At 40.8% G+C, this 15,602-nt stretch overlaps 1 protein-coding gene and 1 pseudogene across 1 annotated transcript; both read right to left on the bottom strand.

Moving 5' to 3' along the window:
* The window catches only part of LOC106608842 (uncharacterized), a 70,762-nt pseudogene that overhangs the window by 7,051 nt on the left and 48,109 nt on the right, over window positions 1-15,602 (bottom strand).
* LOC123724069 (uncharacterized) lies at window positions 378-12,822 on the bottom strand. The gene is made up of 2 exons (XM_074112246.1): window positions 12,548-12,822; window positions 378-684 (listed from the first exon to the last, which is right to left on the bottom strand). The coding sequence occupies exons 1-2, from the start codon at window positions 12,690-12,692 to the stop codon at window positions 548-550; spliced, it is 282 nt and encodes a 93-aa protein (XP_073968347.1). The 5' UTR covers window positions 12,693-12,822; the 3' UTR covers window positions 378-547.

Raw genomic sequence — 15,602 nt, 5'->3', positions numbered from 1 at the left:
GCAGCGGTTTAAGGCACTAGAGGTGTTACTATGGTCCCGGGTTCATATCCCGGACAGTGCCACAACCGGCAGTGGTCGGGAGTCCCATAGGACGGCGCACAATTGATCCAGCGTAATACAGGTTAGGGGAGGGTTTGGCCAGAGGGGCTTTACTTGGCTCATTGCACTCTAGTGACTTCTTGTGGCAGGCCTGCAGTCTGACCTCAAATGCCAGTTGAACGGTGTTTCCTCCAACACATTGGTGCGGCTGGCTTCCGGGTAAAAAAACAACAACAAAAACCAGGAAAGCCCACCCACCTCCTCTTGTGCCATGTCAGAGGTGAGATGTGCCTAAATCATGTGATAAATGAGTTGAAAATGACTGGAATAGGCTTTACTTTATCTTTGAGAGATATGTTTATCAACAGCTGTTCCAGTTTGTGCTTTGACAGTGAGATTATAGTACATCTGTTTACAATACAATGGTGAATACAGTGCATCTGTTAAATAAAAATACATCGTAAATACAGGAAGTAAAGTAGTGGAGATTCTCTCTTCTGCCCATTCTTCATTCCTTCCATCCCCCAGGCACCCTCAACACAATCTGAATGACAGACTGGCTCTGGATCCCATAAGAGGAGAGCAGGCATGGGTCCTCCAGATGCTTATCTGTGAAGATCAACCTCATGGTCTCTGGATCGCCCCCTTCATAAAGAAGTCAGAGGTCAGGGAAGAGATCTCATTAAAATCAGGTACAATATCAAAGTATTTCAAAAGGTGTGCAATAACATTACGATTACTATCACTATAACATACAGTAGATTGTTACTATTATTTTGTGCCGTCATTTGTAGTAGTTCACAGTCAATGCAGTTGTAGTTTACTTTTTTGCTGTACAAACATGACATTCCTTTAATGTCTTACACACTGATAGAACCAGTGGCGGTCGGTGTCGTTTAAGATGAGGGAGGCAGATTTTTTGGGGGATGGGCATGGCCTTATTTATATTACAGCATATTGGATGACTGTCGTTCATATTCCATTCACTCAGTTCAATGTAACAGCAATAGTTTAGGCTAATACATGACACTCAAATTTTCCCTATACCCATCATGAGGTTGCTACAACCTAGCCTATGAATTAAAGTTTACAACGTAGGTAGGTGCACACAGGTCGAGAGAAAAATTTGAGGTGACAGACAGTGACACATTCAATACCGTATTGCACACGCTTGCCTGCATCTAGCTGATCTAGAGTGTAATCATTAGTCCAACAGTTGCAAACGGACAAATTCAGTTATGTATATCCCCATTTTGTTCCATTTAAGAAACGTTTTTCAACAGATTCGGCGGAATAAATACACCCCTGATCAGGGTAAACACAGTTCACTTTCATAGCAGCCACGTTCTATTCCTTCTCGCATCTATGCGCTCTCCTCCTTTCACCTTTTCCCGTCGCTTGTGGACTTCAATGCACAACACATCAGATGTATAGTGCCTTGCAAAAGTATTCACCCCCCTTGGCGTTTTTCCTAATAGTCCAAATTGGTGAAGTGAAATGAAAAAAATATATATTTTCAAAAAATTCAAAAAAATACAAAAACTGAAAAGTGGTGTGTGCATATGTATTCACCCCGTTTGCTATGAAGCCCCTAAATAAGATCTGGTGCAACCAATTACCTTCAGAAGTCACATAATTAGTTAAATAAAGTCCACCTGTGTGCAATCTAAGTGCCACATGATCTCAGTATATATACACCTGTTCTGAAAGGCCCCAGAGTCTGCAACGCCACTAAGTCAAGGGCACCACCAAGCAAGTGGCACCATGAAGACCAAGGAGCTCTCCAAACAGGTCAGGGACAAAGTTGTGGAGAAGTACAGATCAGGGTTGGTTTATAAAAACATATCTTAAACTTTGAACATCCCAGGGAGCACCATTAAATACATTATTAAAAAATGGAAAGAATACGGCACCACAACAAACCTGTCAAGAGAGGGCCGCCCACCAAAACTCATAGACCAGGCAAGGAGGGCATTGATCAGAGAGGCAACAAAGAGACCAAAGATAACCCTGAAGGAGCTGAAAAGCTCCACAGCGGAGATTGGAGTATCTGTCCATAGGACCACTTTAAGCCGTACACTCCACAGAGCTGGGCTTTACGGAAGAGTGGTCAGAAAAAATATGCAAACATGTTTGGTGATCGCCAAAAGGCAGGTGGGAGACTCCCCAAAGATATGTAAGAAGGTACTCTGGTCAGATGAGACTAAAATTGAGCTTTTTGGCCATCAAGGAAAACGCTACATCTGGCGCAAACCCAACACCTCTCATCACCCCGAGATCACCATGAATAGTTATGCACGCTCAAGTTTTCAGTTTTTTTGTCTTATTTCTTGTTTGTTTCACAATATATATAAAAAATTGCATCTTCAAAGTGGTAGGCATCCTGTGTAAATCAAATGATACAAACCCCCCTCAATTTTCATTTCAGGTTGTAAGGAAACAAAATAGGAAAAATGCCAGGGGGATGAATACTTTCGCAAGCCACTGCATGTCACCAGGCGAAAAAATCTTTCCAAACCAAATCATATCATAACCGCTACACACAGCCTACATCGTTGTCACCATATCAGCTAAAGTAATGTCATAGTCAACATAGATAATAAAACTAATGCGTTAGTAAACCCACTACTATCATGCAGTAACGTCACAGTGTACAGTCAGTAAGCAGTTTAGCACTTATACTGGCGGGCCTGGTGACAATAGATTTGTAAAACCAAAAGTTTACCATGACTTAGAAGAGTTCCAGTGTTGTGATGGATAGTCATAGCCAGCTAGCTAACATAGCATCCCTCTGTTTGAGCAGGGTGTTTGAGTAGGCTAAACTAAGTAGCTGCATTTGCTAAGTATACATTTTTTTTTCAAATGAAATCTCTTAACTTTGGAAGAAATTGATTTGTTCAAAACTGTTCAATTATTGTCTCTGAGTCAGTCAACTACTCACTACATTGTATGCAGTGCTAGCTAGCTGTAGCTAGGGCTGTGCAGTATACCAGACACAGACTATTTCTGGTTTCAGACTTCTTTACGTGCTGCTGTGCGTTTTGTTGCTAACCTTACTCTGCTACCTGACAACTTTACGGTTTTTACTTTTAATTACCGTTTATATTTTTAGTTTTTCCCTCACTCAACTTTTTTTTGCGTTTTGTTGCTAACCTTACTTTGCTACCTGACAACTTTGTTTTTTACTTTTTAATTACCATTTATATTTAAAAAAAAATCCCTCACTCAACTTTTTTTTTCATTCAACTATTTCACTCCGGATGCTTTATCTGGACGTGGTTCGTCAGGACCTCCACCAGCCGAAGCTAAGTAGTAACATTAACATGATGCCTTCTAATTGCAGTCGCTGTACTCATAATATACAGGAGAACGATCGCCTTACGGCGAGGATAGCTGTGCTGCAAGCCCAGCTTCAGACGCAATCGTTAGGCAAGGGTAATTTCAGTGTAGGAAAGGATGAAACAGCGTCTGTGCCACCAGTAAGTACAGATAGTAGTATAAATCCCCTCGCACGGTCCCCCGCAGCCGGACAACTTTCTCATGGCTTCTGGAGGGAAATGCTGAAGGAATGCAACCGGTGTCGCTCATTCAGCCGACAGAAACTTTCAACCGGTTCTCCCCATTAAGCAGCGAGTCGGAGTCAGAGGCCGAGCCTTCTCTGATCTCTACTCCTCCCGTTACGGGATCTGAGACGCCGAAGCCTCCCACCATTAGCTCTGACAAATTGAAAACCCTAGTCATTGGCAACTCCATTACCCGCAGTATTAGACTTAAAACGAATCATCCAGCGATCATACACTGTTTACCAGGGGGCAGGGCTACCGACGTTAAGGCTAATCTGAAGATGGTGCTGGCTAAAGCTAAAACTAACGAGTGTGGAGAGTATAGGGATATTGTTATCCACGTCGGCACCAACGATGTTAGGATGAAACAGACAGAGGTCACCAAGCGCAACATAGCTTCAGTGTGTAAATCAGCTAGAAAGATGTGTTGGCATCGAGTAATTGTCTCTGGCCCCCTCGCAGTTAGGGGGGAGTGATGAGCTCTATAGCAGAGTCTCACAACTCAATCGCTGGTTGAAAACTGTTTTCTGCCCCTCCCAAAAGATAGAATTTGTAGATAATTGGCCCTCTTTCTGGGACTCCCCCACAAACAGGACCAAGCCTGTCCTGTTGAGGAGTGACGGACTCCATCCTAGCTGGAGGGGTGCTCTCATCTTATCTACGAACATAGACAGGGCTCTAACTCCCCTAGCTTCACAATGAGATAGGGTGCAGGCCAGGCAGCAGGCTGTTAGCCAGCCTGCCAGCTTAGTGGAGTCTGCCACGAGCACAGTCAGTGTAGTCAGCTCAGCTATCCCCATTGAGACCGTGTCTGTGCCTCGACTTAGGTTGGGCAAAACTAAACATGGCGGTGTTCGTCTTAGCAATCTCACTAGAATAAAGACTTCCTCCATTCCTGCCATTATTGAAAGAGATTGTGATACCTCACATCTCAAAATAGGGCTACTTAATGTTAAATCCCTCACTTCCAAGGCAGTTATAGTCAATGAACAAATCACTGATCATAATCTTGATGTGATTGGCCTGACTGAAACATGGCTTAAGCCTGATGAATTTACTGTGTTAAATGAGGCCTCACCTCCTGGATACACTAGTGACCATCTCCCCCGCGCATCCCGCAAAGGTGGGGGTGTTGCTAACATTTACGATAGCAAATTTCAATTTGCAAAAAAACCTGACGTTTTTGTCTTTTGAGCTTCTAGTCATGAAACCTATGCAGCCTACTCAATCACTTTTTATAGCTACTGTTTACAGGCCTCCTGGGCCATATACAGCATTCCTCACTGAGTTCCCTGAATTCCTATCGGACCTTGTAGTCATAGCAGATAATATTCAAATTTTTGGTCACTTTAATATTCACATGGAAAAGTCCACAGACCCACTCCAAAAGGCTTTCGGAGCCATCACTGACTCAGTGGGTTTTGTCCAACATGTCTCCAGACCTACTCACTGCCACAGTCATTCTCTTGACCTAGTTTTGTCCCATGGAATAAATGTTGTGGATCTTAATGTTTTTCCTCATAATCCTGGACTGTCGGACCACCATTTTATTACGTTTGCAATCGCAACAAATAATCTGCTCAGACCCCAACCAAGGATCATCAAAAGTCGTGCTATAAATTCTCAGACAACCCAAAGATTTCTTGATGCCCTTCCAGACTCCCTCTGCCTACCCAAGGACGTCAGAGAACAAAAATCTGTTAACCACCTAACCGAGGAACTCAATTTAACCTTGCGCAATACCCTAGACGCAGTCGCACCCCTAAAAACTAAAAACATTTGTCATAAGAAACTAGCTCCCTGGTATACAGAAAATACCTGAGCTCTGAAGCAAGCTTCCAGAAAATTGGAACGGAAATGGCGCCACACCAAACTGGAAGTCTTCCGACTAGCTTGGAAAGACAGTACCGTGCAGTATCAAAGAGCCCTCACTGCTGCTCGATCATCCTATTGTTCCAACTTAATTGAGGAAAATAAGAACAATCCAAAATATTTTTTTGATACTGTCGCAAAGTTAACTAAAAATCAGCATTCCCCAAGAGAGGATGGCTTTCACTTCAGCAGTAATAAATTCTTTGAGGAAAAGATCATGATCATTAGAAAGCAAATTACGGACTCCTCTTTAAATCTGCGTATTCCTCCAATGCTCAGCTGTCCTGAGTCTGCACAACTCTGCCAGGACCTAGGATCAAGGGAGACACTCAAGTGTTTTAGTACTATATCTCTTGACACAATGATGAAAATCTTGGCCATGTTCTGTTATAATCTCCACCAGGCACAGCCAGAAGAGGACTGGCCACCCCTCATAACCTGGTTCCTCTCTAGGTTTCTTCCTAGGTTTTGGCCTTTCTAGGGAGTTTTTCCTAGCCACCGTGCTTCTACACCTGCATTGCTTGCTATTTGGGGTTTTAGGCTGGGTTTCTGTACAGCACTTTGAGATATCAGCTGATGTAAGAAGGGCTATATAAATACATTTGATTTGATTTGATTTATACCTTATTTTACGATATACCGGTGTTGATGCACGGACCGGTTTAGTTTTTTTCTTTACATTCTATAACGGTATTTGAATGTTTGGTTTGTTAAACCTAACACACTGTGTGTAACGTCAATTTTTATCATTTAATTCACTACTTGAGTCATCTCTCTCCGCTCTCTTCCTCCCCATGCCGCTTTCCACATAGACATAGCCATGCCCGTCACTCAAGGAGCGCATTTGTTGTTCCTTCAGTATGAGACTCTTGCGTTCAGTCTCTGCATGATCAATGCAGCATATGCAACAATGTTGATGACAATGATGCTGTTTTCACTTTGCTTCTTAATATAAATCCACTAGTGTTCTATAATTACACAATTAGTTTGTGTTTCTTACATCACAAACAGCTAGTTTGTCTTAGTAAGTTGAGCCTGAATCTTGTTACTCGCTAATGCTAATCGCTAGCTAGCTAATAAATGTACCGCATCAGAGCAAACATAACTAGCTATACAGCCTGATAATACCAGTGAGAATAAATAAATAAATAAATACCAGTGATGGTGTAGACCTACAAAACCAGTGAACATTTTGGACACACCTACTCATTCAAGGGTTTTTCTTTATTTGTACTATTTTCTACATTGTAGAATAATAGTGAAGACATCAAAACTATGTAATAACACATATGGAATCATGTAGTAACCAAAAAAGTGTTAACCAAAATATATTTTAAATGTGAGATTCTTCAAAGTAGCCAACCTTTGCCTTGATGACAGCTTTGCACACTCTTGGCATTCTCTCAACCAGCTTCTTAAAGTAGTCACCTGGAATGTATTTCAATTAACAGGTGTGCCTTGTTAAATGTTAATTTATGGAATTTCTTTCCTTCTTAATGTGTTTGAGCGAATCAGTTGTGTTCTGACAAGGTAGGGGTGGTGTACAGAAGATAGCCCTATTTGGTAAAAGACCAAGTCCATATTATGGCAAGAACAGCTCAAATAAGCAAAGCGAAATGGCAGTCCATCATTACTTTAAGACATGAAGGTCAGTCAATACAGAACATTTTAAGACCTTTGAAAGTTTCTTCAAGTGCTGTCGCAAAAACCATCAAGCGCTATGATAAAACTGGCTCTCATGAGGACCGCCACAGGAAAGGAAGACTCAGAGTTACCTCTGCTGCAGAGGATAAGTTCGAGTTACCAGCCTCAGAAATTGCAGCCCAAATAAATGCTTCACAGAGTTCAAGTAACAGACACATCTCAACATCAACTGTTCAGAGGAGACTGCTTGAATCAGGCCTTCATGGTCAAATTGCTCCAAAGAAACCACTACTAAAGGATACCAATAAGAAGAAGAGACTTGCTTGGGCCAAGAAACATGAGCAATGGACATTAGAAAGGTGGAAATCTGTCCTTTGGTCTGATGAGTCCAAATTTGAGATTTTTGTTTCCAACCACCGTGTATTTGTGAGACGCAGAATAGGTGAACGGATGATCTCCGCATGTGTGGTTCCCACTGTGAAGCATGGAGGAGGTGGTGTGATGGTGTGGGGGTGCTTTGCTGGTGACACTGATTTATTTAGAATTGAAGTCACACTTAACCAGCATGGCTACCACAGCACTCTGCAGTGAAAACACCATCCCATCTGGTTTGCGCTTAGTGGGACTATCATTTGTTTTGCAAAAGGACAATGACCAAACAGACCTTCAGGCTGTGCAAGGGCTATTTGACCAAGAAGGAGAGTGATGGAGTGCTGCATAAGATGACCTGGCCTCCACAATCACCCGACCTTAACCCAATTGAGATGGTTTGAGATGAGTTGGACCGCAGAATGAAGGAAAAGCAGCCAACAAGTGCTCAGCATATGTGGGAACTCCTTCAAGACTTTTGGAAAGCATTCCAGGTGAAGCTGGTTGAGAGAATGCCAAGAGTGTGCAAAGCTGTCATCAAGGCAGAGTGGCTACTTTGAAGAATCTTAAATATATTTAGATTTGTTTAACACTTTTGGTTACTACATGATTCCATATGTTATTTCATAGTTTTGATGTCTTCACTATTATTCTACAATGTAGAAAAAAGTAAAAATAAAGAAAAACTCTTGAATGAGTAGGTGTGTCCAAACTTTTGTCTGGTACTGTACATCTGCATGTTTTTTTGTGCAACAGTATCTTCTAAATCAAAGAGGAATACACAAAGCAAGAATACAGTGGCAAGAAAAAAACATGTGAACCCTTTGGAATTACCTTGATTTCCGCATAAATTGGTCCTAAAATGTAATCTGATCTTCATCTAAGTCACAACAATAGACAAACACAGTGTGCTTAAACTAATAACACACAAACCATTATATGTTTTCATGTCTTTATTGAACACACTGTGTAAACATTCACAATGCAGGGTGGAAAAAGTATGTGAAACCTTGGATTAAATATCTGGTTGACCCTCCTTTGGCAGCAATAACCTCAACCAAATGTTTTCTGTAGTTGCGGATCAGACCTACACAACAGTCAGGAGGAATTTTGGACCATTCCTCTTTACAAAACTGTTTCAGTTCAGCAATATTCATGGGATGTCTGGTGTGAACCTCTCTCTCGAGGTCATGCCACAGCATCTCAATCGGATTAAGGTGAGGACTCTGACTGGGCCACTCCAAAAGGCGTATTTTCTTATGTTGAAGCCATTCTGTTGTTGATTTACTTCTGTGTTCTGGGTCGTTGTCCTCTTGCATCACCCAACTTCTGTTGAGCTTCAATTGGCGGACAATTGGCATTACATTCCCCTGCAAAATGTCTTGATAAATTTGGGAATTCATTTTCCGTCAATGATAGCAAGCTATCCAGGTCCTGAGGCAGCAAAGCAGCCCCAAAACATGATGCTCCCTCCACCATACTTTACAGTTGGGATGAGGTTTTGATGTTGGTGTGCTGTGCCTTTTCTCTCCACACATAGTGTTCTGTGTTCCTTCCAACAAGTAAACTTTAGTTTAATTAATTAGGGCTAGGCCTTTTTTCTCAATTTCCGCCTGAATGACGTGCCCAAAGTAAACTGCCTGTTGCTCAGGCCCTGAAGCCAGGATATGCATATAATTAGTACCTTTGGAAAGAAAACACTTTGAAGTTTGTAGAAATGTTAAAATAATGTAGGAGAATATAACACACTAGATATGGTAGGAGAAAATCCAAAGAAAAACCAACCGGAATGTTATTTTGTTGAGAGGGACCATCCTCTTAGAAAGGCAAGTAAAAGGTCCCTGGATGCAATTCCTATGGCTTACACAGGGTGACAGTAGTCTATGTTCAAGGTTTCAGAATAAAATATATCAGTTTTAGTACAGGGACACAGTCTTGGAAATTCGTGTTTGCGCGAATCAGTTTCCTACTGAACATACTTCTTTCCGTAAGAAATATTATAGTTGATTACATTTTAGGGTATCTGCGGAGTAAATAGAAACGTATTTTGACTTGTTGAAACAAAGTTTAGGGGTAGATTTTCGGATTCCTTTCTCTGCATATTGAACGAGTGGATTTCTGAAATCAATGGCACCAAGTAAACTGACTTTTTGGAATATAAAGAAGGATTTTATCTAACAAAACAACACTACATATTATAGCTGGGACCCTTTGGATGACAAATCAGATGACGATTTTCAAAAAGTAAGTGAATATTTAAACGTTATTTGTGAATGTATGAAACCTGTGCCGGTGGGAAAATATTTTGATGTGGGGCGCTGTCCTCAAACAATCCCATGGCATGTTTTCGCTGTAATAGCTACTGTAAATCAGACAATGCAGTTAGATTAACAAGAATTTAAGCTTTCAGCCGATATAAGACACTTATATGTACCTAAATGTTTAATATCCATAATTTTTATGATTATTTATTTGAATTGCGTGCCCTCCAGCTTTACCGGAAGCGGGATGCCTATCCCTAAGAATGAATCTGTCCACAGAATATTTTGCCAGAAGCGCTGTGGAACATCCAGGTGCTTTTGCGAACTTCAGACGTGCAGCAATGGGTTTTTTTGGACAGCAGTGTTTTCTTCCATGGTGTCCTCCCATGAACACCATTCTAGTTTAGTGTTTTACGTATCATAGACTCGTCAACAGAGATGTTAGCATGTTCCAGAGATTTCTGTACGTCGTTAGCTGACACTCAAGGATTCTTCTTAACCTCATTGAGCATTCTGCACTGTGCTCCTGCAGTCATCTTTGCAGGACGGCCACTCCTAGGGAGAGTAGCAACAGTGCTTAACTTTCTCCATTTATAGACAATTTGTCTTACAGTGGACTGATGAACATGAAGGCTTTTAGAGATACTTTTGTAACCCTTTCCAGCTTTATGCAAGTCAACAATTCTTAATCTTAGGTCTTCTGTGATCTCTTTTGTTCGAGGCATGGTTCACATTAGGCAATGCTTCTTGTGAGTAGCAAACTCAAATTTTGTGAGTGTTTTTCATAGGGCAAGGCAGCTCTAACCAAAATCTCCAATCTTGTCTCATTGATTGGACTCCAGGTTAGCTGGTTTCTGACCAATTAGCTTTTGGAGAAGTCATTAGCCTAGGGGTTCACGTACTTTTTCCAACCTACACTGTGAATGTTTAAATTATGTATCAATATAGACTACAAAAATACAATAATTTGTGTGTTATTAGTTGAACCACACTATGTTTGTCTATTGTTGTGACTTAGATGAAGATCAGATCAAATTTGATGACTAATTTATGCAGAAATCCAGGTAATTCCAAAGGGTTCACATACTTTTTCTTGACAATGTATGTCAGCTACATGAAGTAGCTAAGAGAAAACATTCAATGTAGACAAAAATTATAGGGTCCCCTATGCAGTGGTGTAAAGTTATTTTACTCCACTACATTCCTAAAGAAAATAATGCACTCTACTCCATACATTTTCCCTGACACCCAAAAGTACTCGTTACATTTTGAATGCTTAGCAGGACAGGAAAAAAATGTGTCCAATTCACACACTTAAAGAGAAAATCCCTGGTCATCCCTAATGCATCTGATCTGGCGGACTCACTAAACACAAATGCTTTGTTTGTAAATTACGTCTGAGTTTTGGAGTGTGCCCATGGCTATACGTAAATGAAATAAAACAAGAAAATCCTGCCGTCTGGTTGGCTTAATATACGGAATTAGAAATGATTCCTTATATTAACTTTTGTTACTTAACTATATTTTAGCAATTACATTTACATTTGATACTTAAGTATATTTAAAACCAAATACTTTTACTCAAGTAGTATTTTACTAGGTGACTTCCAATTTTACTTGAGTAACTTTCTATTAAAGGTATCTTTACTTTTACTCAAGTATGACAATTGGGCACTTTTTCCACCACTGCCCATATGAAACACTTGTCAACACTTTGGTTCTGACCCTGTCACAATAACTCCTTCCTGGCATTTTTATTTGTTGTCATGTCAAACACTGTATTCAAAGTGCCCACTATTATATTCTAACTATATCATTTGAATAATCATTCTATTTCCATGATTCCAACATTTTACCCAAGTGTTTTGCTCTAAAACACAAGTCAAATCTTAATTGCAACATTTGGTTAAAAGTAAGGCCTAGATTGTTTGCCCATATGGAAATGATCTCAAATGAGTGCAGGAAATGAAGAAATTCCTGAAAATTATTTTTGGTTGAAGTTGAATTGAACAGTATAAAACAATCAGAATGGAGAAATACCCATTAAAATCCCTTAAAATGGTGATGCACTACTCAAAGCACATTTAGAATTTGTATTATTCAAAAACATTAAATATTGTAAAACACGTAAAAAATATGAAAAATACTGTGATGTGATATTTTGGACATATTGCCCAGACCAATTCAAATCACTTAGAATGTATGTGTTGCCACCATAGGGTCACACACTACTCATGAAGCAAATGTTGACATTTTTGTTATTCAATTACATAAAATACCATAAAATACAGTCATATTGTCAAATTCTTAAAAAATACCATGATATTATATTTTGGCCATATTGCCCAGCCCTAGCTGTAGCTTATACTTTCAGTACTAGATTAATTATCTGACCCTTTGATTGGGTGGACATAATGTCAGTTAATGCTGCAAGAGCTCCGATAGGTTGGAGGATGTCCTCCAGAAGTTGTCGTATTTACTGTTAAAGTCTATGAAAGGGGGTGAGAACCATGAGCCTCCTAGGTTTTGTATTGAAGTCAATGTACCCAGAGGAGGACGGAAGCTAGCTGTCCTCCGGCTACACCATGGTGCTGCCCTACAGAGTGCTGTTGCAGCTACTGTAGACATACAGTGCACAACAGTGTTTTAATGAATGATTTGGTGACCTGAGTATATTTAGTATAGTTTTATCTAAAAAGGATAACTTTTATGAAATTTACTGAGGATGGTCCTCCCCTTCCTCCATTGGATTGAACAGTGTATACAGTAAGTTTATACGTAAAAGTTATGACTTCTTACCTAGGTTGCCTGGTAGTTTCTCAGCTATTTTCTTTTTCAGTTGCAGTACTGTCGTACTGTTCATTTGTTCTTCTGTATTGGCCACGTCGATGACCATTTTCTCCCCCCTGAAGCCATTCACTGTGACCTGGTAGATCTTCCCCATGGTGCGGAATGTAAGTGTGAGCTGCTGCTGAAGTGTATCTGTCTAAATGAATGCCAGTGGGTGTCACTGGTTTTCAATGTTCGTCAGAGAAGGAGGAGACAAATGCTTTCACCTCTTTTTTTTCTCTCAGGTGCTCAAATGATTTCCAGTAAGATGTGTTTTTCTATCTTGGACTTCCTTATCACGTGTCATGAACGATAAATGATTTAGACCTAACCTTGAAGCAGATAGATTGCAAAGTCATGGTATGTCAGTGGAGTAATTCATACACAGTGTATAAAACATTTCATGACAAACTGACCAGGTGAACGCTATGATCCCTTATTGATGTCACCTGTTAAATCCACTTCAATCAGTGTAGATGAAGGGGAGGAGATAGGTTAAAGAAGGATTTAAGACAATTGAGACATGGATTCAGTATGTGTGCCATTCAGAGGGTGCATGGGCAAGACAAAAGATTTAAGTGCCATTGAACAGGGTATGGTAGAAGGTGCCAGCTACACTGGTTTGAGTGTGTCAAGAACTACAACGCTGCAGTTATTTTTTTCTATAATTTCCTTTAACAATACAAACAACTACATCACACCTGCCCAGACCCACATACTCACACCCCCACAATAAAAAACAACACATTTTAGAATAAGGCTGTAAAGTAACAACAAGTTGAAAAAGTCAAGCGATCTGAATACTTTCCGAATGCACTGTATGTTCCAACATTCCCTCCATCTTGTGCCAATATTAGTCATTTTTTTGTCTCGGTTCCAATAGTTTGCTCATCCCCAGAATCTTTTCATGTGTCTATTTTCAAAGGATAAAGCTAACAACATCAAAAATGTCATAGTTAAGAACACTATAACATGGAAGAACATGAAAATGATTCTACAAGAACCAATATCACTCCTTAAAAACACAACCCTATGGAACAATCCTTGGATAGCTTTTCAGAATTCACCAATGAAATGGTCCACATGGAAAACTAAAGGCATAGAAATCGTGAATGATTTGGTAATAGCAAATACATCTATTTCCATGACAGCATTTAAAAGCAATTCTGAATTGGCCAATGTAGAGATTTACAAATAAATGCAACTTAACTTTTAAAATCAAGAAATCAGAAACGGATGTTCATATGATAGGGAAGATGTAAAAAAACCTTGCAGAGAGGATATCTAATTGACAAAAAATGGAAACTATTGGAACCAAGACTTAAAAAAAAAAAAACTGCTGGGTTTTTCACGCTGAACAGTTTCCCATGTGTGTCAAGAATGGTCCACCACCCAAAGGACATCCAGCCAACGGCAGGTTGGTGGTCAAAAAACGGTTCAATGATTAAAGAGGACTAACTGTAGCCCGTCTGTTGCTCTACACAATGTGTCAGCTGCCTTTGTCAAATCAAAATGTATTTTTCAAGCCCTTTTTACATCAGCAGATGTCACAAAGTGCTTATAGAGAAACCCAGGCTAAAACCCCAAACAGCAAGCCATGCAGATGTAGAAACACGGTGGCTAGGAAAAGTTAACTAGAAAGGCAGGATTGGAGCATATTGTAGCCATATGGTTATAGGAAACTATGAGGGAAAGGTATTGTCATTACAATGCTTTATGGAAGATTAATCTGCCAAAAGCATTATCTTCAGATGGATTTTGTTTTTCAAAAGCATTGAAAATGAAATAACACTGGTGAGCATAGTCATGTTTTCTGTATGCGAAGTTCCTAACCAGAATGAGTATGTACTTTTCAGTAGCCCAAGTAGTTACATTTCAAGAATTTAGAAGTAGTCCTTCAAGAATTGACAACTGTAACGGTTGTCGTCGGGGATAGAGGACCAAAACGCAGCAGGAATGTGGATGCTCATCTTGTATTTATTTTTAAAATAAAGAGAACACCAAAATAACAAAAACGAAGAACTCACGAACAACAAAACAGTCTTGTCAGGCTCACACATGCAAAACAAGAAACAATCTCCCACACAACTACACCAAACAATTACCCATATATAGGACTCTCAATCAGAGGCAACGAGAAAGCACCTGCCTCCAATTGAGAGCCCAACCCCCCATAAACCTACACATAGAAATACCACAAACCAGAAAGAACAGAGATACAAAACATAGACCAAAAACCAGGAAATAATAAATCAAACACCCTACTACAAAAATCACCACCCCGAACCACATAAACAAAATACCCTCTGCCACGTCCTGACCAAACTACAATAACAAATAACACTTATACTGGTCAGGACGTGACAGTACCCCCCCCCTAAAGGTGCAGACCCCGGATGCACCTAAAAAAATTTTTTTTAAAAATACCCCTAAACTAAAGGGAGGGTGGCTGCCGTCACCGACGGCACTTGTGCTACTCCCCCCCCCCCCCCCAACCCACCTATACAGGAGGTGGTTCTGGCTCCGGCCTACTGTCTACCAGAATGCAGACAGACTTGATCAGTTTCGGGCCGTAGGCAGACTCCCCTCGTTCCGGATCGTAGGCAGACCTCTTCTGTTCCACACTGTAGGCAGACTCATTTGATACACAGTTACTCATATTTAGTTCCGGATCGTCAACAGACTTACTCAGTTCCGGGTTGCTGATAGACTCCCTTGGTTCCGGGTCATAGGCAGACCCCCTCAGTTCCGGGTCGCAGGCAGACCCCCTCGGTTCCGGGTCGCAGGTAGACCCCCTCGGTTCCGGGTCGTAGGCAGACTCCCTCGGTTCCGGGTCGCAGGCAGACTCCCTCGGTTCCGGACTGCACACTGTTGCCGGATACTCTGGACTGCACACTGTTGCCGGATACTCTGGACTGCACACTGTTGCCGGATACTCTGGACTGCACACTGTTGCCGGATACTCTGGACTGCACACTGTTGCCGGACACTCTGGACTGCACACTGTTGCCGGATACTCTGGATT

The sequence above is a fragment of the Salmo salar genome, chromosome ssa07 (assembly GCF_905237065.1).
Source record: "Salmo salar chromosome ssa07, Ssal_v3.1, whole genome shotgun sequence".
In the NCBI taxonomy this organism is placed as follows: domain Eukaryota; kingdom Metazoa; phylum Chordata; class Actinopteri; order Salmoniformes; family Salmonidae; genus Salmo; species Salmo salar.
The sequence above is the reverse complement of the archived record's forward strand: the minus strand, read 5'-3'. Positions and strand labels throughout refer to the sequence as shown.

Excerpts from the sequence above, each read along its gene's own strand:
- LOC123724069 (XM_074112246.1), bottom strand. The coding sequence starts at position 12,692 with ATGGGGAAGATCTACCAGGTCACAGTGAATGGCTTCAGGGGGGAGAAA. Across the intron at positions 685-12,547 it reads GAAACTACCAGGCAACCTAG|GGGGCGATCCAGAGACCATG; the intron begins GTAAGAAGTCAT and ends TTCTTTATGAAG.